General features: G+C 46.3%; 1 protein-coding gene across 2 annotated transcripts in view; it reads right to left on the bottom strand.

Annotated features, from left to right (window-relative positions):
- CAMK2A (calcium/calmodulin dependent protein kinase II alpha) overlaps window positions 1–25,486 on the bottom strand; it is a 602,280-nt gene that overhangs the window by 59,351 nt on the left and 517,443 nt on the right. For both annotated transcript variants that reach the window (XM_078653588.1, XM_078653589.1), the window contains one exon: window positions 12,500–12,548. In XM_078653588.1, coding sequence (XP_078509714.1) covers window positions 12,500–12,548 — 49 coding nt within the window. The remainder of the gene's footprint in view (window positions 1–12,499; window positions 12,549–25,486) is intronic.

A 25,486-nucleotide genomic window follows, 5' to 3' on the forward strand; every position in this document is an offset into this window, starting at 1 on the left:
TTGACCGGCCGGGCAATCCTGTCGCAGCCAGCCGGAAGTCCCCCCCCCCCCCCCCCCCCCCCCGCAATCGGCGGGAAGGGAGAAAGGAAGGCGCGGGAGATGGCGGCGGTGGACGGGGCTCCTCTCGGCTGAGGGAGCCCCAGGGAGACGAGGCGGCCGGTTGACAGGGCTCCCGTGTGCCGAGGGAGCCCTGCAGAGGGGAGAAGACTCGTGGTCGGCTGCTCGGGGCTCCCAGGTGCGGAGGGAGCCCCGGCGAGGAAGAGAGAAGGCCGGCGCGAGGCTCCCTGCATGGAGGGAGAGCCTCGAGGGAGCAGAGACCGGCTGTCGCCCCGCCCGCGATGGGCTGCCGGTAAGTCTGGGCCGAGTGGGGCAGAAGAGGGGAAGGGCGCCGGGGCACGGTGACGGTGTCCGCCCCCCCCCAGTGGCGCGAGCTCGCACCTGTTGCCAGTGTGAAGCCACGAGGGCTTCAAGGGCGGCCCCAGTTGGCAGTGGGTCGCCCCAGCGTTTTGCGAGCCCAGAGAGGCTCAAGGGGCCTCATCTTGTTGGGCGAGCCCCGAGGCTCGTAGGGGCATAATGGACTTTGGTGGATCTAGGGCAGCCCCAGTTGGCAGTGGGTCGCCCCAACGTGCGTGAGCCCTGAGAAGCTCAGAGGGGCCATGTTCTGGTTAAGAGCCTGTTTGGCTCCAACGACCCCCACAGTTGTCCTAAGAGCCTGCTAGGCTCAGGGGGCATATTTGTTCAGAGCCTGTGTGGCTCCAACCTTTTGCTCAGTGTTGTTCTAGGGCCATGAGGGCCCCGGCGCAGTTTTGAATCTCCAGCTGCCCAGCAATTAGTGGGCAGCTGCACCGTTTAGGCGCAAGATGGAGAGTGAGTCCCTGAGAGGGATAGAGATGGCACAGAGGTGCCCGGCCTTCCCAGCTGCGCAGCACTTAGTGCCAGCTGCAACGTTTAGGCCCTTGTGAGTGTTCCCAGGGGCCCAGCAAGTAGTTGGCCCCTGCATCGTTTAGGCCCCTGACATTGAGACTCAGGGCATTCTAGCCCCAACAAGGCCAGTTGGCCTAGGGACTGCCACAGGTGGTGGCTTATGTAGGTTTTGCGCAATTGTATGGTTCTTGCACCTCTGAATGTGATTTCTTGCATCATGTCTTATTCCTGCACCTCTGAATGTTTTTAGACATCATGTGACTATTGCGCTACTGTATTATTCTGGTACCTCTGAATGTAATTTTATTGCATCATGTGCTTTATTCTTAACACCGCTGAATGTGTGGGTTTATACATTATGTGTTTCTCTTTACTACTCCTCTGAATGTATATTTATGCATCATGGGTAATGTGTTCTTTCTTAGACCCCTAAATGCTGTGTGCTACTTAGGTGGTTTTCCTTTACTACTCCTCTGAATGTGTTTCATACATCATGGGTAATGTGTTCTTTCTTAGACCCCTAAATGCTGTGTGATACTTAGGGTGTTGTTCTTTTTAGTACAGGTGGTCCTAGTGAGGTCCTGGTCCCCTGCGTGACAGTCTCCTAAGGGGTTAGGGTTGCGTAGGTGGTACTTACCTGTTCCCAGTAGTTACTGGATGTGCTCTATAACTGTTACTTTGTGTTACAGTGAAGTTTATATACTTTTATTCTAATTACTGACAAGTATTTCTATATCTGCAAAGTGTTGATTCAGGCAGTGGCCCATGTGGCCCTGTCTTGTAAATAATCCCTTGTGAATATTGCCATGCCAGTTGGCACAATGTACATGTGTAATTTCTATCTGATATGCTTTGACAATACAAAAGTTATTTTAATATAACCTTGTGTGGAGTCTCTTTTGTGGTGTACCTAGTATGTTGTTGCTGTTGTGCGCTGACGCAAATGCTTTACACATCGCCTCCGAGTTTAGCCTAGACTGCTCGTGCCAAGCTACCTACAGGGTGAGCAGGGGTTATCTTGGCGTGTGACTTCCTTGCCCTGACTGGAATGGTGGTTTCGGCCTGGCTTTGGCGTCAGCCTTAGCCTACCCGAAATAGCCGGTTTCCTACATTGGTGGGTCAGCGGTGGGATTTGGACTTGCGTTTGCCCAGTGCCATAGCAACAACTGGCTACATTACAAAAACTCTGCGTTTTTCAGATAGTCACATGTTTGGGATTATTGTTTTTGATTTTGTTTTTCCTCAAGAGTGTCATTTTTAGATGGTGTTCCTGCGCTTTATGTTTAGTGGCAGATGAGAGAAAATGACAGGGCGGGACGCCAGTAGAGAGGGGAGGTTCCCATAGATTAGGAATCCCTTGCTGGGTCCGGTGTCCAACTCCTATTCCTGTCCCTGTGTGGGTAGATGGAAGAGAGGGAGGGTGGAGGAGAAATTGCTTGCTCAGGAGGGTGGTTATTCCCTGAGTGTAGTATGTGTGTCTGGATTCCCCAGTATGGTAGGATCCAGTGGTGGCAGCTTAAATGTGTCCAGTGCGTGAATTCCCATTCCCAGTTCCCAGAGTATGGTGCCTGGTCCTCAGTAAGAGAGTGACAGGTTGAGAGTCAGAGGTAGTGAGGAACTGTCTCACCAGTCTGGAGGGGGAGTGTGTGGATGAGTGGTGTCTTGAACTGGAGGAGTTCGTGTGAGTTTTTTTTAAGGAGCTTGCACGTGAGGTGTACCTCTGGTGGTGTGCAGGACGTCCTACAGAGGCATTGGACAAGAAGGTGGATGTCTGGCGGTGTGCTAGATGTCTTACAGAGACATTAGGGAGTGATTCTAAAAGTAGTGGCTTGTGTATCTGATGATCCTGTATAGGTGAAGAGGTTCATGTGTAGCCCAGCTAAGTCCCATTAGGATGGTAGGGGTGTAGGGGCTCACGTACTGTCTCAGTGGAGGCGGAGTGAGGGTGGGACGGTGTGTCCCACGTTGGCCCGAAACCCTATCTTAGGGCCTGGAGGGTTCCCTAAGGGAGCGCCAGGTCAGGGGCCTAGGCTGTACTTACAAGTCATTTGAAGAGGATCTTCCTGTGTCTAGAGGACGGGGAGTGTCTGTAATCAGAACTCCGGTGGTCCTGGTGCTGGGCTGTACCGCTCCTAAGTGGAGGGTGCAGAAGTCCTGGTTCGCTGGGCATTTGACCGTCTAGAGTGCTTGATCATTTTTTTTGGGGCCTCTGGAGGTTGTTCCCCGAGGAGGGGGGAGGCCAGGTTCAGGTTCAGCCTGACCTGGAGGGAAGGGCATCTGTAATCAGTGTCCTGACCGGTTGTTGGCTTCCAGGGGTAACGCTCCAAGGTGGGAGGGTGCAGAACTCTGGAGGGGGGTGCAGAGGGACGGTGTCCTTACTTCTGACCCCGGTGGGAGGAAAGTGTGTTGCTGATACGCCGCTGGCGTGTGCTCTGTCTAGCCGGGAACATACCGAGAATCACCCTGTGATAGGGAGTACTGGAGGAGAGTGTGTCGCTGATACGCCGCTGGCGTGTGCTCTGTCTAGCATGAGACATACTGGGCCTGTAACCATGGAACTGGAAGGGGGTGCAGAAGGACGGTGTACTTCTGACCCCGGTGCAACTTGAGGGTGTAGATCCTAGGTTGGGAGATTAGGAAACTTCTAGGTCAAGAGGAACTCTACCAAATTGGATCAGCTGGAGAGACTGAGGGGGCTGCCCTTGCTGTGTGTTCTGGGGCCCACCTGCAGTTTGTTGTTTCCACTAAGGTAGAGGAAAGGGGGCTTTGCTGTGTGCTGTGCCCCCCACCTGCTTGAAGAGTGACTGTGCTGTGTGCTTTGTACCTCAGAAGTGAAATAGTTTCCAGGTGATAGACCAGTGACGGAGTGAGGTCCTGATCTGGTAGGAGAGTTGTGTTCTGGTGAGTGCTTCCCTGTGAGGGTTATTCCTTCATCGTGACTGGAAGCAAGGGTCCCTACTTGGTCTAAGGTACTCACCTCTGCCAACTAGAGACCCCCAGTTCTAACCTTGGTGGAGTAGAGGTAGGATGGGGCATTCTTGCCGTGACCTCTAGTCAGCCTGAGGGTGTGGACCCAAGGTTGTTGGATCAGTGGTAGTGTAGCTACCCTGAGAGAGAGAGTGGAGATTGGCTATTGTGTGCCAGGGGCTACTGCCCCCACTCTGTGGATTGGTTAGGACCTGTGATATTTGGATGGCCTAGGGCCTGGTCCTGGCTGTGGATGACTAGTGTGTACCAGTGGGGTATCCTAGTTGTGTCAGAGAGCTTTTGTTGAGGGAAATCCCTGTGGGTTCAGAGTGGCGAAAAACTGTAAGGTGGCCCTGCCCTGCAGGCCCGTCTCCGTGGTTTTGTCGCCCAAAGCATGGAAGACCATCAGTGTAGTGATTGGTCTACCCTGCGTTTTGGCTGGAAGGGGGATGTGTTGGACCCGGTCCTTTGGGCAGGTTCATCCCGTGACTTTTTGCTTTTTCCTAGCCTGTTTTTGGAACCTGGATTGGTGATTTTAGGCCTCTGCGCACTTTTTCACTGTGGTACAGTGTAAAGTGCGTGTGCTCTCTGTGTATGGATGGTGAGTGACCTGCCCTCCCATAGGAATGAATGGGGAATATGTATGCCCATGGTAGATTCCTGATGCATGGGGAGTGCAGGGTCGAGTTTGATATGTGTGAACTCGTGGTAAGGAATGCTGCAGAATGGTATATGCGGCATGGCTGTGTCTAGTCTAGAAGCGCCACTTTTAGAAGTTGGCATAATTGTGTAGTGAGTCTGCTGGCACGTGATTGGCTGATGGGCCTGGCCCAGGCATGCCTGGGCCTGCTGGTAGATGGACTGTCTGGTGAGTAGGACGGGGTCTGCAGGGCCCCGGAGGAGGGGGGTCTGAGTCAGCCGTAGATGAAAGGCCCCCATCTGCTGTTAGGGAGGGGAGGAAAGAGCGTCTGGTGGAACCAGGCTGTGCCTGTCGGCCCACCCCTGATGGCTCTCCCTTCTGATGGCTCACTGTCACCTCTGACCTGAGGCTGACAGGAGAAGGAAACCAGATACACCCAGGGCTTAGGGGCGCGCTTACACAAAGACTTCAAAAGACTTCAAAGCCTTTTCTGTGTATAAGAAGGGGCTGTGTTCCCTTCCAATTTGTTCTTGTTTTCTGACTTGAATCTGCCAGGGGCGTGCTGCTGCTTGGGCTCAGGGAATCCCTGAGTCCTGCCCAGCCCCTGGACTCCTGATGGACTTTCCTGGACTCCTGGGGGACCCCTCTGCCTGCCTGGGCTGATGGGGGGACCTGGCTTTGCCCCCCTGGGAAGCTCGGGGGCTTTGGCAGCATGGAGGAGCTGCATTGTCCTGTGAAGAACGCTGGAGCTGTATTCCTAGCGCCTGGAGGCGCTGTGCTTCCCCCTGAGCGCCTGGGAGCGCTCTGCCTGTTGTCCAGCGCTTGGGAGCGCTTCATTTTCCCCAAGCGCTTGAGAGCGCTTTATCTGGACTTTTCCTAGCGCTTAGGAGCGCTTTATGTCCGCTTATAGCGCTGGACGCGCTGAGGTACGAGAGCCCACCTCGCTTTATCATTTACTTTGATCGCCGCCCGCCTGCCTGTCTGGATCGGGCCGCCGCGCTGCCCGCGGCGACCCGGAAGTGCTTGACCGGCCGGCCAATCCTGTCGCGGCCGGCCGGAAGTCCCGCCCCCCCGCAATCGGCGGGAAGGGAGAAAGGAAGGCGCGGGAGATGGCGGCGGTGGACGGGGCTCCTCTCGGCTGAGGGAGCCCCAGGGAGACGAGGCGGCCGGTTGGCAGGGCTCCCGTGTGCCGAGGGAGCCCTGCAGAGGGGAGAAGACTCGTGGTCGGCTGCTCGGGGCTCCCGGGTGCGAAGGGAGCCCCGGCGAGGAAGAGAGAAGGCCGGCGCGAGGCTCCCCGCATGGAGGGAGAGCCTCGAGGGAGCAGAGACCGGCTGTCGCCCCGCCCGCGATGGGCTGCCGGTAAGTCTGGGCCGAGTGGGGCAGAAGAGGGGAGGGGCGCCGGGGCACGGTGACGGTGTCCGCCCCCCCCCAGTGGCGCGAGCTCGCGCCTGTTGCCAGTGTGAAGCCACGAGGGCTTCAAGGGCGGCCCCAGTTGGCAGTGGGTCGCCCCAGCGTTTTGCGAGCCCAGAGAGGCTCAAGGGGCCTCATCTTGTTGGGCGAGCCCCGAGGCTCGTAGGGGCATAATGGACTTTGGTGCATCTAGGGCGGCCCCAGTTGGCAGTGGGTCGCCCCAACGTGCGTGAGCCCTGAGAAGCTCAGAGGGGCCATGTTCTGGTTAAGAGCCTGTTTGGCTCCAACAACCCCCACAGTTGTCCTAAGAGCCTGCTAGGCTCAGGGGGCATATTTGTTCAGAGCCTGTGTGGCTCCAACCTTTTGCTCAGTGTTGTTCTAGGGCCATGAGGGCCCGGCGCAGTTTTGAATCTCCAGCTGCCCAGCAATTAGTGGGCAGCTGCACCGTTTAGGTGCAAGATGGAGAGTGAGTCCCTGAGAGGGATAGAGATGGCACAGAGGTGCCCGGCCTTCCCAGCTGCGCAGCACTTAGTGCCAGCTGCAACGTTTAGGCCCTTGTGAGTCTTCCCAGGGGCCCAGCAAGTAGTGGGCCCCTGCATCGTTTAGGCCCCTGACATTGAGACTCAGGGCATTCTAGCCCCAACAAGGCCAGTTGGCCTAGGGACTGCCACAGGTGGTGGCTTATGTAGGTTTTGCGCAATTGTATGGTTCTTGCACCTCTGAATGTGATTTCTTGCATCATGTCTTATTCCTGCACCTCTGAATGTTTTTAGACATCATGTGACTATTGCGCTACTGTATTATTCTGGTACCTCTGAATGTAATTTTATTGCATCATGTGCTTTATTCTTAACACCGCTGAATGTGTAGGTTTATACATTATGTGTTTCTCTTTACTACTCCTCTGAATGTATATTTATGCATCATGGGTAATGTGTTCTTTCTTAGACCCCTAAATGCTGTGTGCTACTTAGGTGGTTTTCCTTTACTACTCCTCTGAATGTGTTTCATACATCATGGGTAATGTGTTCTTTCTTAGACCCCTAAATGCTGTGTGATACTTAGGGTGTTGTTCTTTTTAGTACAGGTGGTCCTACTGAGGTCCTGGTCCCCTGCGTGACAGTCTCCTAAGGGGTTAGGGTTGCGTAGGTGGTACTTACCTGTTCCCAGTAGTTACTGGATGTGCTCTATAACTGTTACTTTGTGTTACAGTGAAGTTTATATACTTTTATTCTAATTACTGACAAGTATTTCTATATCTGCAAAGTGTTGATTCAGGCAGTGGCCCATGTGGCCCTGTCTTGTAAATAATCCCTTGTGAATATTGCCGTGCCAGTTGGCACAATGTACATGTGTAATTTCTATCTGATATGCTTTGACAATACAAAAGTTATTTTAATATAACCTTGTGTGGAGTCTCTTTTGTGGTGTACCTAGTATGTTGTTGCTGTTGTGCGCTGACGCAAATGCTTAACACATCGCCTCCGAGTTTAGCCTAGACTGCTCGTGCCAAGCTACCTAGAGGGTGAGCAGGGGTTATCTTGGCGTGTGACTTCCTTGCCCTGACTGGAATGGTGGTTTCGGCCTGGCTTTGGCGTCAGCCTTAGCCTACCCGAAATAGCCGGTTTCCTGCAGCTGCTGATAATCCAAACCAAAGGCACTGAAACTGGTATAAACCACCCTACCACCTGATTAGTCGAAATTTCCTGATCTTCTTCTTTGTTATTTGTCTCCTCTGAGTGTGAAACAACCTAAATCTTCTTGCCACCTTTATAGGGATAGAGACAATACTGATCTTCGTACTCACCTAGTCCTGCATTGGAGGTTTGTCCTCGTCTTCTAGAAGATTTATATCTGCCACCCCTTCCCCTAGAGGGATAGAAATTGCCTTGATTTCTTTCCGATCCATAATTACCATTTGACCGGTAGCCACAGTAATGGGTCTTATAATTGGTGCAGCTGAAAGGTTGCCCTCGCCTTCTAGCTCACCCAGAAAAACTACCAATGTTAAATACACTGTTCATATTAAACTGCAGCTTATCCAGACTGGTGAACATCTGCACGAACTTTTCCAAGGACTTTACCATGCCTTCACCAAACAAAAGGCTTTTGGTGTCTGTAGTAAGTGCTTGTTTCTTTAAGAACATTAGTAGAACATTATATATGCAATGTAGAATTCATGACTGTAGATTTCTGTATATGTAATCACTGTTGCTGTAGTGATGTAGAATGTTATAAAAGGTTGTTGGTGCAGTCAACTACACTGAGCTGCTTGTACCTTTTTCTCCTACAACTTACTCATACAATAAAGTGGATATTCTACTTTACAAGGCTACTGCGATCTAATTGAGGATACTACAAATATTTGGCAACAGGATTGGATTGAATTTATTCAAGAAAAACGTTAGCACCGTTTTTTTTCCATGGACTAATTCATGTGAGTACTTTATCCTTTTTCGAGAATTGTCACCAAGGTTATGAAGAACACAATTGAGTTAGATGATGGAACTATTCATCATTTGAATCGTATTGCTTTATCTGATAAGTCTGGAGTTATGGAAGAGAATACATACTCTAAAGAAAGGGACTATTGGTGGTTAGAATTTTTACCGAATTTGGAAGAAAGGGGTGAGTCTGGAGTTGTTGTTGAAGATCAAAGACTAGATCTTGTTCCTCAAGGAAGTTTAGTTGATGGTTTGGTTGATTCATCTTTTGGTGTTTTGGGAGAAGAGAATCATACTGTTCATGATTCTCATTGTGTTAGATCTCAGGAACTTTTACCTAGAGAGGAATCTTCTGTTGGACAAAATATGGAGGAATCTTGAAGAGTGAATAGTAATAAGTCCACCAGAGTTGAAGGATGTGTAGTCACTCCTAAGAAGTTTCAGGATTTTATCCGTTCTTGATTTTATTATCTTATATTTTCCTTTTAATTTATTAATTAGCTTTAAATGTATGTTTGTTAAGAAAGGGGGATGTGTAGTAAGTGCTTGTTTCTTTAAGAACATTAGTAGAACGTTATATATGCAATGTAGAATTCATGACTGTAGATTTCTGTATATGTAATCACTGTTGCTGTAGTGATGTAGAATGTTATAAAAGGTTGTTGGTGCAGTCAACTACACTAAGATGCTTGTACCTTTTTCTCCTACAACTTACTCATACAATAAAGTGGATATTCTACTTTACAAGGCTACTGCGATCTAATTGAGGATACTACAGTGTCCTCACTTGTCTCTCTTTTGGCCAGATCAATTAACTTTGGATTGATGCTCTGCTAATAGGCCGGCGTTAGCATTGCCTAGAAAACATATTGCACGCTGGCACTAACAACTCAATATTTAGATCCCTTCCATTAGGAAAAGCATCTTCCACCAAGTCAAACATATTTGCTAAGGGCCCTAAAACACCAAGGAGCGTGTCCTGATATTGTTTGAGAGAGCACTCTAAACCTTTTCTAGGAACATGTCCTAGTTTGAACAAATAGGTCATCATTTTCAAACCCAAAATCAAGGTCATTGTGACCTTATCATCTATGACCGGCCGAGAACACTCCGCTTTCATTATATTACGCTCCTCTTTCTCCAATAGCCTTCTAATCTAGTGCCGAATATACTCAAACACATGGTACACAGGCCACCAAACCTTTCCACAGGGATGTCTAATATCATAAGGATCAAAAAGATTCTGACCCCGTCGGATTGGCTACTTTCTTCACCTTTTTCGACCTCTCATCTGAAATATCCCCAAATTCTCCTTCAAAATTATCATTGTAGTCTACATCCAGCAGATACTCATCCCAACTTGATGTCCCTCCTTTAACCTCCATCATACTTGATGGCACATCACTCGCAGTGGTTGACTGCCCCTTCTGTGTGCCGCTGCAGACACGTGCTCCATCTGAGCCGCCTTGGACTCCCTTCTTGCATATTACCATATCCCCAGGCTTTCTCTTTCTTGCGAATTTACCTCCTTGCTCTCTGTGCTCATTTCCCTCTTCTGAAATAGAAAAATACTCATCGTCCTCAACATAGACTGCCTCCCACTCTTTATGTAATGCTTTTTTAACTGTCTCTCGCAGAGCACTGCCCAATTCCTGAACAATTATCTTCCGATTCATGCTCGCTTGATTTACCTCACTATCTTGAGACTCCATACTTCCCTCTCTAATACCCTGGCATCAGACAGTTAATAAAAAAAATTGCATCTAATATTAATATTTTTTAACACTAATCTTATTTTCATAGCATACTCTATTTTAAAACAGTCTCACCTTGAAATGGTGATAAAAACTGCATCAACTGTTGATTTTGCTGAGACCGATATGCCTTGAGGTTATCATTGTTAAGCAATGATCCTCGCAGGCCAAATTCCTCTAAAAAACGGAGTATTTCTAAACAAGGCCAATAGCAACTGAAATACCCAATCGCCCCTTCGAAAGAGGCACTTCCACACAACGAACAAGAGTCTTCTATCAGACCAAGGACTGAACATTCTATTTTTCCATTGTGATATTTTGTAAAGTTCTATTTGGAAGCTTTTAATAGTGCTGATGCTCAGAAGGAGTAAATAAAAGACAAATGCATAATGCTAGCCTCCTGTCTTCACATAACATTTCCACCGTTCCTCACAGGCTTTTCTCCCTGACCTAAAATGATCAACATTCAAATTCACAAAATGAATCAAGGTTTACAATGGGACAACTTGGTTTAAACGTTGTATTCATATCAATAATGCTCCTATGGTAACCAGGTTAAGTTAGCAAAATAATCCCAATAATGGCACCCTCCATGCAATCATACTTTACTCTGTCAGTGTTTTTCAATTTGAAAATGTCTTGTCCCTGTTAAGGGGGAGGTGACTGGTGAAGCTTCTGCTGCTTTGTATTCATCACTCACCTCATTTTTATATCGTGCTGTGTTCAAGGCCGGACAACAATGCCAACCAGTACCTAAATGCCTGGACCCAGAATCCGTACCACCCAGCGGTGCCTGTGGACAACTCTTTCGGTTTCAAAGTCTAATCATTTGCTGGTCTGGTGGGAGAGGATCCCAGAGAGAAGGGAAGGAGTTTTAGTTTAGTGTTTCAGTTAGACTTGTTTGTTCGGATAGCTTTTTTATTTTTTAGCATTTTAAACATTCACCAGTTATATTAAATGTTAAGTGTACTCCAACACTGCTCTAAGATTTTTTCAACAAAAATAAGTGTTCCGCAGAGTAAATTTTGGCACCACCATTGACTGATGTATCCTTGCTGTCATTGATATGAGGCTGCAAGTGAGGCAGTGCATGAATAATCAAATAGATGCCTTATCTTTTTCCACCATGAACGAGGTTTTGCACACCTCAAAATTGAAATGTCTAATTCGAAATGAAAAAGCTAGCCCTGTTCTGAACAATATGTAAGTGTCATTACTGTGAGAGGGGAAGGAATTTAGATGTAGTGTTATATTAGGTTGTAAAACTAAGCACACAAAGAGGGCAGTAGGCCTTCTCCCAACCCCAGTGCAAGTAAAATGGGATGTGTATTTCAACTTCTACTGATTGAGGTACTACCAAATATCAATCTCTTGATAGACTACTTTAAGGAGGATGCACCCACCAATTACTAAAGCACTAGGCTGACCAGTACACTGTAGTGCTTTGTTGAGGAATGCCAAAAACACCATGCAGCACCCTTAGTTAATTTACAGATTGACAGGTTCACTGTGGGAAAAATAGGCCAGGCCTGTCATATAGGGAATTATGTCCCACATACACACTTGTATAGCTCCCAAAACAAACAGCAATGAGTTTGCAAAAGTACCCAATTAGAACACAATAGACTACCACCCAAGACTCCCTAAATGTCCATCAGATACTCCCAAAACCAAACCTTGACTATCACAGACAGAGCTTTCCAGAGCACCAAAACATCATCATGCCACCTCAATGTAGCCCTAGTTGCTCCACCAGATCCTTGTTTAGCCCCCTTGAAAGCCTCACATGCTCCTGCTAGGACCTAAAATAGCCCCAGAAGAGTCATGCAATGACCGGTAATTGCACAGAGGAAACTGGAACTGAAATGTAGCAAAGACAATAAACTTACAATAATTAGGCTGCTAAGGCGGACTTAAAGACTTGTAGTGGGCAGGCTATAAATTAGTTTTTTAGCAAATCCTTTATTTAAGGTCTAGACAAGTGATGGTCTAAATCTGTAATGCTCCATTGACATGGCAATTTGCATTCTTGCTCACAAACAACTTGAAATCGAAAAGATTTCAATATTTGTTAAAACTCATTTTATCAATATTTTCCCGCGAAACTAGGCCGCTTGATTTAGTTATCAAGAGCTTTGCAATTTATTTCTTTTAAATATGAGTGGTGTTGTAGAATTGGAATATACTGGAATGTACAATTAATTCTCTGTGAGGAAACAAAATGATTTAGGCTATGGGGTTCCTCTGTGATTAGGAGATGCTGCAGGAATTACCTCACTAGCTGGAGATCTATGAAAATATTTCAGGGAAGAAATGAACAGCATCTGTAGAGTGATAAAAACCATTTGGGATTAACCCACCTTTAGTGTCTTCATCTTCAATTGTGGTGTTGGTACTCTCAGAAGATTCCTATAAAAAGAAAAGACAGATAAAAAGGTGAAATCTACTTCATCATTGTATCTAAAAATATTCCTATGTCTATATATTTTGGGCGCTGCAATAATCTCCCTTTCTAAAGCCTTCCCCTGTAAACACACAGAATTCTCTTACTCTAAAAAATGTAAATATCTGTGTTTATTTCAACTTGGAAAGGTTCTCCTTTTTTCCTGCTTTTTCCTCATCCTCTATAGACTTCACCCGATGCAAAACTCAAAACATTTACCCTCAAAACTACAGACCACTAAAGGCAGTTCCCCCCATCTCAGTGTCTAAATATTGCCCCTGCCACTAACCTCATAGCATTTCTTTTCAATATATAGAACACTTTTGCGCCCAATATGGTATGATTTCTCCTCATTCTTTGGATATTTTTACTCCCAACCTATTTATACCCTTCATGCTCTAAAAATGAACATATTTTTGCACCTAGCATTAAACAGTGTATTATTGCATTGCTTAAATATTGTTTCATAACAGTATATGGCCAACATCTAAGCATTCTCACTCTAACTCATATCCAAAGATGTGTCTGCATCAAATTAAAAGATCTCTCCTATTCTAATCCTCTAAAGGCTTCTCAAACTGCTTGGAACATATAAATGGTACACTTAAAATCTAAATACCGCTACCTCGTCTTACAGTGTTAAAAATGCTCCTACATCTAATGACTTCCCTTCCACAAGAACATAAAGGCTTTGTCTAATCCTAATATTCAGTGACCTAAAGTCATCTATGTAAAAGTTAATAGGCAGTGCCCCCTTAACATTTAAATGCTGCAACTGCTGCCAGCATCCAAAGTCTTCTCCTAGCACTTACAAACCCCTTCTCAACTGAACTCTTAAAGGTTTAATTCAAATGTTAATCACCTATCTTCCATAGAATTTATGAAGTGCACCTTCTACCCAAAGTCAAAAGTGTTTTACCTCCACTCAAAAACTGTGTCAAATGCCTAAGCACTTACATTCACCCTAAAACTCCTAGACATGTTCTCATCCAACCATAATTTACTCACCGTAACATCTAAGGACATCTTAAGGCATGTCTTAAGATCTAAAGTCTTCTCAGATATCTAGCGTCCACAGATGATGAAATCTCCCTATACCTTAAGACATCACATTCCCTTTACAGTGAAAGTATTCTTCTCCTCCTGAGTTCTAAATGGTTCTCATCTTCCCAACATTTAAAGACTTTTCCTCAAACTACTAAAATATATTTCTGAACATAACATTTAAAGGTCTGTACTCCAACAAAAATCTAAATGTTTGTAATCCAAGGAAACACATTTCTCCCTACAGCCAATTTTGTAAGATATATTTGCCTACACAATATCTAATGACTACTTTGATACTCAGTATTTTAAGACCTATTACATACCGAAAATCTAAAGTTTACTCCTACATTTTGTGTATAAAGATGTTTCATTCATGCAATATCTAAAATATCTACTATAATCATCTAGATGTCTCCACTACTCTACATCATAATGTCTCCTCTAGTAACACCCAATGGCTTCTTCTCAAATCAACATCCACACATTGCCATGCCCAGCAGCTTAAGAAGCCCCTTTCATATAACTTCTAAAGACATTTCTTCTAACCAACATCAAAAGATGTCTTTAATTAAAATCCACAAAGGTTGAATTCACACTCCATTTACAGGTGTCTTATCTGCCAAACATCTAAGGAATTATCATTCTGTCAGTCAACCCCTAAATACTTTTCCATCTTGGACTTCAATTAATTCCAACACCTAAATGCATCCACCTCAAAAATCTACCTATTCCAGCGACTGCTACCATCTAACGACTTGTCTGCTCTCAACATTTAAAGTCCTTTTCTCTCCCATCAATGAATGCCCTTCCAACATTTAAAGCCTCACATATATGTTCACCCACACAATGCTAAAACCCACACAATTAGGAGCCAACACGGGTCCTAACCCCAATACATAAGCCTCGTTTCTGAACTACCCAACAAAAAACCTATTCCAAACGTTAAAGCAAAATAAAATAAAATAAAATTAAGCAAATTCTACACCTATAGCTATCAGAAGATTATTTTCTGAATGCTGTCCCTTGCATTTTCTCCAAAATATTCCCTCTCTTTTTTAGATCACCGACTTCAGGCAAAAAAAAAGACCTCTGACTGCAACAAGCAAAAGGAGATAGCCTTTTCCTTCTTAGTTCAATAGCGGAGTACAGGTTGATGTATGCAAACACAATATAACTATTTTGAACTGGTTCCTTAAGTGATCCGCCGCATTCATTTACCATACTTAAGGTTATTATTTGTTGCAATGCGACTAGTAGAGTCGTGAGTATACCACACCCCACAAAACAACATATGAGTCAGAGTTTCTCTTTAGAAATCAGTAGGGCCCTCTTGGTGCCGCCTTTAACTTTTAACCATAGAAATGACTGTGGTAGTGAACAATAGCCTTGTTACACTGCCGTGCCTGACAAAAAGCAGGCAGATCATGCAATCATGAATGTGGTAGTGAACAATGTGCCTGTGGCACTGCTGCACCTGCTGCCCATACTCAGACACTACGTCACTGACATCACATACATAAACACACACCAGCAACAGCAGAGCTCGGTCGTTCTCTCTGAGGATCTTATTGACTTGTGCCAAAACTTTTACCCAAGGGAACTGCTCCTTTACCCACCTAAAACTACAAAATACTTTGGTGTTAGCCGCTCCACTTTTTAAGGACCAGACATTTGAATACAAACAAAATGGATGTGTTAGTGGGTGTTGTAGGACCAGCCGCGGTCCGTGCAGATAACAGCGGTGGGGCCAGGTAAGGGGGGATTTCGAGGGACGAGGCAGAGTGAAAATTAATTATTCAAATCTTCCCTCGGCGGCGGCCCTCGAAATCCCCTTACCTGGCCCCATCGTTGTTACCTGCATGGACCGCGGCTGTGTAGGACACCGCTTAACTCTAATTTTACACATAAGATCTACTAGCACAACACCTACACTACCACCCACAATGTGGTGGTATTTCTATTTGTGATTGCTGTAAAGAAAAGCAGGATGGCACTCATTAGGATGTATGTGGAGGTACATTATAATAAAAGGCTTGTTTGATCTGAGCTACAGCCCATTGCCAAATTCTTTTAATGGGGGTTGGTGGAGCACATTGTAAGTTGCTTTAGAGACTCGTCAGAGATCAGACCTAAGTTTATTAAACGCTAGTAGACGGTCTATTGTTAGTTCAAGAGGGTTGACATCAGACTGATTGATGCCTTTGTATGGTTGAGCTTTGACAGGAAATCTTCTGATTAACCAAAAACCTGTACTCTTCTGCAAGAACATGTTTGTTGTCAGATTACAACTTACTGAAAGGATATCTCCTGGACTGGCTTTAGCCATGGCCCCATTTCATTGGAGATGCATGAGATGATGCCTCGCCTTTTTCGAGAGTAGTCTATGAACTGTGAGGATTCAGAATGCTAAATTCATCCAGACCTCACGTGTCAAGGTATCAAAGCAAAGAGGAGCTGGTACTGTTGGTCTGGGATTTCACTAAAGATGGTGGGCTAGACCACAATCCTGTATGAATAGCCAGATAAGCCAAGTTCATCAATGAACGGCCACAGCTCACAGGTGGGAAGTGGAAACAGAAGTGTTCTCTTACTGACCAGCTGCTGTAACGTGGACATCAGTTCAGGTTTTACAACATTGTTTAACACCTTAGGAGCTTCGTAAACAAACCTCCCCAGTGCTGCGTTGTCCATTATCCAGTGCTGAACTGGACGTCCAGCGGTCGCACGCAGCACTGGGGAGGTAGTGCCTGTGACGACCGTTGGCCGACGGCAGCACCTAAAGGGTTAAACCCTGAGCTAACCAGGTACTAAGTAATAGTGATCGAAGCAGGGAGTGGGGGAGATGAGACAGAGGCTTGGGGGAGTGCAGGGTGGGGAGTGGAACACAAAACAAAGGCACGGTCAATGTACAACCCTAACGTGCATGTCTACTTGTATAGTTTTACTTTGAATTGTGTTGCTCTATGAGTGCATGAAGGTTAGTAGAAAGTATGTGAGTGGTTTGAGGTGCGGGTTCAAAGCTAGTGTCTTGGGCAGCAGTGGAAGGTGATGTATTGGCCCTAAAGAACATGTCCTTTGTTAGGAAGACTAATTTGAGTGTTTGAAAATCTGATGCTACCATATTAGCAATGCCTTGGCTTGATCATGAGCCATCAGCTAAACATTATGAAGGACTGGGTCTCGCCCGGCTCCTGCTTGGCTGTGCAGAGTTGGCATAAAGACCTTTGCGACATTTCTTTAATATTTGAACTCCTAAGGGACACCCTTACTGTAGGTAACCAAACAAAGGCAATATAGAAAACAAAGGAATGCGAGAAGAGTAGAAGAATCAAATTATGAACAAACACTAAAGAGAAAAAAAAAATACAAAGTACAAAAGTAAAATAGAAAATGGAAAGATAAAACACAATGCAGAAACAGAAACGAACAAGTACAGAATAAAAATAAAAAACATACAGGAAGTGCAACATAGAGCACAAAGAAGTAATAAAGAGAAGAAAATGGTTGGTAACTGGCAGAGTAAGCAACATTATTGTAATTGTCAATTTTATTTATACAGCACTCGCTTTCCCTCATGGGGGGCTGAATCACTTTGCAGCGAGTAGAACAGAACAAAGCAGACTAATAAATGTGGGAATGGAAAGGACAAGTGCCTTGGTGAAGGAAGAAGTGAATGAGAAAACAAAGAATAATGTAGGGAGAAAACAAGAGAATGGGAGATAGCAGTTGTGGGAACAAAAATGAAAAACATAAGAGAAAGCATGAAACATGAGAAGACAGAATGGTGTATAAAAGAGCAGTAAGTTAAGAGAATGAGCGAGAGGGTGAAATAAAAAAATCAGACCTCTGTCTTTCTTTCATCCTCTCCCTCTCAAGAGGATGAGTGCGAAAAAGCAATAGAAAACGAAAAGACTCAAAGGGATCCTAAGAGAGAATACATTACTATTGAGGAAGAAAAGATGGAGAGGAGCGAGAGAGAGGCTGAAAGAGAGACTGAGCTGGCAAGCACAGGACACAGATGGATTAACAGTTGTACATTGAAAACAAAAATAAATGTGTCAAAATATGCATTTATTTGATTGACAGATAAATACGATTCTGGGGCTTAGGGGACACAGAGCGCAGTGATGCACTCCATTGTTAATATTTACAGTTCTCCGAAAAAGATAACGCACATATGACTTTTGTCTCTGGCAAGGCAGTATATTGATGCCGTGAAAATGATGCTCCTGGCAGGTGCCCAGCCGCGTGTTATGGCTGTTCTTTCCACTGAGACCCATTACGAAGTCAGTGGAGCACCAAGTACAGAGGGGAGCCCATGTAGGGGCAGGATGACTAAGGGGGAGCTTCTGTGGCCACTCAAGTAATTAATGCATGATTCCTCTGAAAGGCTTTAGTGAATACATTGGACTGTCACAAATATGTTGTCCTCGTCGCCACTAGAGACTGTACAGGGGACTGTACATGGGACCACCGCGGCCGAAGTTGTTCTGTTAGAAATTAAAGGAGGAAATCTCTTGAAATGCAGTAACAGTATCAAAGGTTCGAAAGCACTTTACTTTAGTAGCAGAATCAGGGTGTATATAGAATTTGAAGGCAAAATAAAAACAGGCCAAACCCAGTATAATCTTGAGAACATTCAATTTAAGCACAATTTCGCGGATTTCAAACGGTTGCAGTGTGGAGTATTCTTTCACATTTTGATATTTGTGCTCCTTCAGGCTTCTTGAGTATGTATATGGATAGCACAAGCAAATGGTGGAGTTTGCATATACCAAAGTGTTGGGATGTGTTTCAATTAATGTAAAAAGTTTTAAAAGAAGACTGACTATATTGATGACATTTTTGTTTATATAAAAAGGCGCGTCCACAATGAAGGATACAAGACCAATAGTCTTTGGAGAAAAAAACTTCCCCAAGCCCCAGGCAATAAACTTTAAATAGGCCTCTACGAAATTGTAATCATGCCAGAGTAATTGGAGTAAAATTCAGAAATTACGCATTACTCTTGTGACGCGAGATTATGCGATTATGACAGCTTGACTGATGAAGAGTAATTTGGGGCAAAAATCCTACTACAGGAGCACAAGAACAACAAACTGAGAGAGAGCGACTGCCTGCTGGCTTCTGATGTTCGTGGTCTGTACCATTTAGTGCTATTTTCTTAGGGCAAAATGCATCCTTGGGCCCATTTAGGACGCGAGTAGTCATTTGGCACTAATAAAACAGATTTAAATGCTGGGTTACACTTCTCACGTAATTACACATAATTCCGAGTAATTACGAGTAAGGTGGTGGAAATTACGCGTAATTACGCTAGAGAGAATTACACCAGTTACACCTACCCCCTACATTTAAGATAATGATGACAAGAGTTGTTAGCAAGCCAAGAAACATTTTCTATTCAATGATTGAAAGATTATAGATACTGGGGATACCAAATAAAGAAGATTGTTTATTCATATGGGGATGTGTTCGCCACAGGAGGTGAATTTCATGCCTTAAGGTACAATTGGGTCTGGAATGTAGAATAACATGGGGAAAGTTTAGAAATACATTGATGCTACATGAGAATGTACATAAACTCCAACACAAGAAACATTTTGAATCTGAACTCCAAGATATTTAGGACTTGGTATAGGAATTATGGGTCTAAAATGTGGCATAAGTAGGACCTAAAGTGAAAGATAAGCTTGATAAAATTAAAAGTATTATTGCAGCCAAGCAAATAGCACATACACACCCATGTGAATAATATTTTGAGTCTTACATTTTGGCTATTTGAAGATCATTTTTGGGAAAACGTTGAATTTTAAATTACAGATATTCTCTTGACCAAACAAAAAGTGATTATCCTACCAAACATAAAACAAAATGTCTCACATTTGTGATTCAGAGAGAGTGGTTTGAATCTTAAATTAGAGATTAGATATTTCTGGGCACTGGAAAAAATATATATTTGATGCTCACTAAAGAAAATTATTGATGTATATTTAATGAACAAGTTGCTTACCTTTGGTAACCCATTATCTGGTAGAGACAATATCTAGCTGCAGATTCCTTACATTTAAATTTCCGAGGCATCAGACTGGATCCAGAAACTTTTGCACGAGCAGTACCACTGGTTGCAGTCATGTGGCTCTGTTCGGTTCTGTGTGGCACCGTCATTAGCGCCGGATGTGATGTCACGATCAACTATATAGGCGGCACCCAGGTGGCGGACGTCAGTTACTTTTCATGCTTTTTGACTCCATAAGCGCAGAGCCATGAAGTGAACTGACTAGTGTGTGTCCAAACTAGGGCGCTAAAATGGGAGCACCAGTAGCCCTATAAATGAGTCAGCAGAGTCAGGGGCATGGTTGGGTCTGCAAGGAACCTACAACTAGATATTGTCTCTACCAGATAATGAGTTACCATTGGTAAGTAACTTGTTAATCTGATAGATACTTCTAGCTGCAGATTCCTTACCTTTGAATAGATACCCAAGCAATACATCCTGGCAGTGGTATATGGAAAATTAATAGACCAAAATGTTCTGCGGGACCGAACGGGCGAAATGTCCATCCCTGCAGACTTGACTGTCCAGGCAGTAGTTTTTAGCAAACATGTGCAGGGAAGCTCATGCTGCTAATTGACAGATGTCCGGGACTGGCACTCCATGAGCCAACGCCATAGTCGCAGCCTTCCCCTTGGTAGAATGGGCTCATAAGCCCTCAGGAGGCTGCTTTTTAGCCAGGGAGTGGCAGATCTTAATACAGATAACGACCCAGCATGAAATGGTTTGGTTCTGCACTGCCTGACCTTTTTTAGCTCCCACATAGATCACAAAGAGTTGGTTATCCACCCGGAACTTGTTTGTGCTGTCCAGGTAGAATGACAATGCTCTTTATTTGTCCAGACGATGGAGAACCTTCTCTGTCTTAGAGGGAGGTGGAGGAGCATAAAAGGTGGGCCGTGTGACCGACTGACTGAGATGGAATGGGGTCACCACCTTAGGAAGGAAAGAGGCTCGGGTGAGAAGCACCAACTTATCTGGAATATCTTAAGATAGGGAGGCTTGGATGATAAAGCCTGCAGCTCACTCACCCTCCGGGCAGATGATATTGCCACTAGAAATGATGTTTTGATGGTAAGCAACCTGAGGGGACAATTATGTAGTGGCTCAAAGGGAGCACACATGAGGTAAGTGAAAACTAGGTTCAGATCCCACTGAGGCTTAATGAAGGGTGTGAGAGGAACATATGTACAAGCCCTTTTAGGAACCTATTTACAATAGGAGAATTGAATAAAGAGGGTTGGTCAGGCAGCCACAGGAAAGCAGACAGAGAAGAAAGATAACCCTTGAGAGTACCCAGAGCAAAGCCCTGTTGGGCAAGAGTAAGAATAAAGAGAAGAATATCAGAGAGAGAGGCAGAAAGAGAGTCAATAAACTTTTCTGGCCAATATTGTACACTTTTTGCCAACAGCAGGCATATACCATCTTGGCGGAGGGGCCCACGGCCACCAAGATAACCTTACAGACTTCAGGAGGAAGGTGAAAAGCTATCAACTGTCACTGCTCAATCTTCATGCAAGGAGGCGGAGAGTTGACAGGTTTGGGTGGAAGACCCTCCCCTGCTGCTGCCACAGAATATCCTCCCAGAAGAGGCAGCCTGATCAGAGGATCGATGCTCATTCGAAGAAATTCAGGATACCAGACTTTCTGTACCCAGTCCGAAGCCACAAGAATGACTTTGGCCCGGTTGTTCTTGATCTTCTTGAGAACTCTAGGCAGAAGTGGTGTGGGTGGAAAGGAGTACAGGAGGCCTAAGCTCTACTTGCGATGAAAAGCATCACCGAGCGATAGCCGCCTTGGAAACTCCAATGCATAATACTGCTGACAATACTTGTTCTCTTCGGAGGTGAACAGATCTAACCAAGGCTCCCCCACTGCTGAAAGAGACCTTGCGCCTGCTCCAGCTGGAGATGCCATTCATGATCTGCTGAGCATCGGCAGCTGAGTTTGTCTACCCTGGTGTTCAAAGACCCTGCCTGGTGTTAAAATACCAGGGATATGCCTTGCTGTTCCAGCCATGCCAAGAGGCGCAGGGCATCTTGACAGAAGGTTCACAACCTGCTTGTTGCAGTACCACATGGCGGTCGTGTTTTCCATGAACACCTGCACTAACTTCCCCTTGACAGAGAGAAGAAACGCTTTCATTGCCAATCGGATAACCCAGAGCTCAAGCAAGTATGGAGCCCTGATTCCGCCAGAGACCAGAGTCCTCTGATCCCCAACTCTCACAAATGGCGGCCCCATCCCAGGAGTGACGCATCTGTTACCACTGTGAGATCTGGTTAGGGATGGGAGAGGGGTCTGCCTCTGACTCAACTGCGGTCAGCTAACCCCACTGAAGGTATTTTGCAGGTCACCCTGAGATCTTGACCATGTCAGAGAGATTCCCCTGATGCTGCGCCCACTGGAACTTCAGGTCCCACTGCTGAGCCTGTATGTGCAATCTGGCATGGGTTACCAACAGGATACAGGAGGCCATGAGGCCCAGCAGCCTTAAAGTAATTCTCACCGAAATCATGTATAAAGGCAGAAACATCACTATCATAACCTGAATATCTTGGATTCACTGCTGGGGAGGATAAGCCCAAAACTACACTGTGTCCAGAACAGCTCAGATGAAAGGGAGCATCAGAGAAGGAGTCAGGCATGACTTTGGCATGTGTATAGTGAAAACTAGTCAATGCAGGAGGTCTGCTGTATTCTGGAGATGGGATGGACAGTCTGCGGCGAGGACACTTTCAACAGCCAGTCGTCCAGGTAGAGGAAGACTGGAACCCTTAACCGGCGCTGATGAGATGCAACCACTGCCATCACCTAGGCAAACACCCTCGGGGTGCTGGTAAGGCAAAAGGGTAGCACAGTAAACTGAAAGTGCTCATGGCCTACCTTGAACTGCAGGTAAAGCCTATGGGCTAGCAGAATGGAGATGTGAAAATACGCATCCTGCAAGTCCAACACTAACAGACAGTCTCCTTGGTCTAGGGCAGACACGCCCTAAACACGTGAGCATCTTGAATTAAGAGATTGATGGTCTGAAGGTCTAAAATTGGACGAAGACCTTTGTTCTTTTAGGGTATCAGAAAGTAGCAAGAATAAGAACCACTGCCTACTTCTGAAATCGGAACCCTCTCCATAGCCCGCTTGGCTAGCAGCCCTGTAACTTTCTTTCTGACCAAGATACGATGATTCTCTGTCAGCAATTCTTGAGATGGCAGTAAAGTAGGAGGAAAAAATAGAAAAGGGAGGTAGTAACCATCTAAATGATCTGCAAAACCCAGTTGTCCAATGTTACAGACCATCAGTGGAAGAGATTACGTTGGAATCTCCCTCCAACTAAACAGCCATGGTCTTGCAGAACCAAACTAGGAAGGGTTAGAGGTTGCAGCTGCCAGCTGGTGGGTGGTGGACGACTTCTGGCTAACATTCCCACGAGGTTGCAATGCACCGTGTCCAAGTTCTCGCACAACTTGGAAAGTCTTTGCAGGACAGTAGCCAGAGTATGGCTGGCGCATTTGAAATCCCATTCCATTACCATGAAAGGGGCAAAAGACAGACTGGGGACGAGGTGTCACTGAGAGGCCCAAGGACTTGGTCGTAGCCCACGAGTCCTTGAAGCGCTCTAGCACTGAGTCTGCCGTCTCTTTGAAGCGACGAGTCCCATAGATGAGCATGTCCATGAGGTTGGCCTGGACATCTCCTGAGAAGTTAAATGCTCTTACCCAGGAAAGGCGCCACCACTGAAACCGTTCTACCCAGCAAGTCAGTTGTATCCAGACCACGCTTAATGGTGAACTTTACTGCATCTCTCTTATCTTTCACTGCTTGGGAGAGCACAGCATGGGCCTCTTCCAGCACCTGTGGCAGCACTTGCGCAACTGTTTCCCATAAGGTAAACGAGAAACAGCCCAAAAGGCATGCATTGGTCGCTTGCCTGGAGGAGGAAAACATCTTCTTCCCAAGTTCGACCAGCCTCTTGGATTCTCTGTCCGGTGGAGTGGAAGGGAATGCACCATGGGATGTTGAGGCTTGCACCAACAAGCTCTCAGCAGTAGGATGTTGGCTGAGGAAAGTTGGATCACCCGGGGCAGGGTGAAGGCGGCATGCTATAGTCCTGCTCACAGGAGCTCTTGTGCTAGACTTGAGCTATGCGCCTAGAAGGACCTCCGACAGTGCCTCTTTAAAGAGCAAAAGGGGTTCCGATGAGGAAGAGACAGGTTGAGGCACTTCGGACAAGAGGTTAGTCTTGACCTGCACTCAGGGCAGCTCTAGGCCAAGTACTTCTGCTACCCTCTTCACCACCATAACATAATACGCTCCCTCCTGCATAGCCACAATAGGTGGAGAGAGCATATCAGCATCTAGAGAGGTATCCAGTCCACTGTTCTCTGCAAGTCTCCTACCAGTTAAATTCCTAACCAGGAGAGTCTAACTGGTGTTCCAAAGGGACGAGTGACCCCTCCAACTCTTCTCCCAAGCCTGAAACTTCTTCAAAACATTCAGGTAATGACCTTGAGCCTCTTGGCCCCGTTGGCTCCAGAGTAGGTGTCGACCGACGCTGAGCCGACTCTAAATCATCGGGAATCAGAATTGGGCTGGCGTCACCGGGGCATCGACTTCGGGACCAGCACCAGGGAAGGTCATGTTGGCACGACCAGCACCAATCCGGATATGGAATCAGATCCATGAGACCCCACCAGAGCCGTTGGTGCAGAACCTGATGGGGTCTCCTCTGACTCTGCAAGGCTTGAAGGCGCACCTCAATGATCGAGGTCAGCCTGCTCAAATATTCGGCGCATGGCCTCGTAAAACTAACTTATCAGGGGGAGGTGACGGCTGAACCTGGCTCCAGCTCAGCAGAGCCGTGCCTGGAACGTCAACGTTCCTCACTTGTCTCGTCAATCTTGAACGGACGAGGTGAAGTTGAAGTCTGCTTAGACTTCTTCTTCTTGTGCCTCTTCCCCGAGTGTCCTGAGGACCTTGTGTGTGATGAAGAGGACCCTGGGCTCCTGGAGTGTCCTGTGACCTTCTCTTCCTCAATCAGGACTGGGACCTAAGAGGAGTCATGCTCGATAGCATAGACTGCCAGGCCACAAGCAGCTTTAGGGACCGCTCCCTCAAAGCCTTTGGTGCCATGCTCTGGCAGTCCAAGCACATCTCTTCGAGTCATGATCATGCTCGAGACACCATAAGCACACAAGCTACGGGTCGGTAACCAACATGGCGCAGTAGCAGGCAGCAAACGGCTTAAACCCTGCCTTTCTAGAGGTCATCTCTCGACACACAATGAAGAAATCCTGAACAAAACGTCAAAAAAGTCTGTCAAAAGAAACAGAGGAGTAGCTCTTCTTCAGATCAGCACTAACTGGTGCGGAAAGAAAAGAACGTATGCACGTATGCCCGGATGGCTCCTATAGAGGTGACTGTTAGACCTGGCATCCTTGGCGTGGGCCTCCTTACATTACTCTCCTAAGCCCCCCACGTGCACGACCCACTCTTCAGGTTAGACCCTACAGTAGCCCCGTGCGAGGCCCTCCTGATGTACCCTGGCCTCTGTCCTCACCGACCCCCAAAGACCCCAGGGAAGTAATAGACACCTTAGCGTAGCCCCCCGATCCCCCGGGTTCATGAAGCCTAGCCATAGAGCAGAACAGTAGAAAGCCTAGTTTAGGATTCACCCGCTCCTAGACTCCTGATTCCGTAACCCCCCACGCAGGGCCCCGAACCACGGGAAACCTGGGCGCCAAACGCCCCCTGCCCGGCTGAGAGTAGCGAGCCTCTCCCAAAGAAGAGGGGTGGAGTCGT

This window comes from Lissotriton helveticus, chromosome 7 (genome assembly GCF_964261635.1).
Source record: "Lissotriton helveticus chromosome 7, aLisHel1.1, whole genome shotgun sequence".
Lineage (NCBI taxonomy): Eukaryota > Metazoa > Chordata > Amphibia > Caudata > Salamandridae > Lissotriton > Lissotriton helveticus.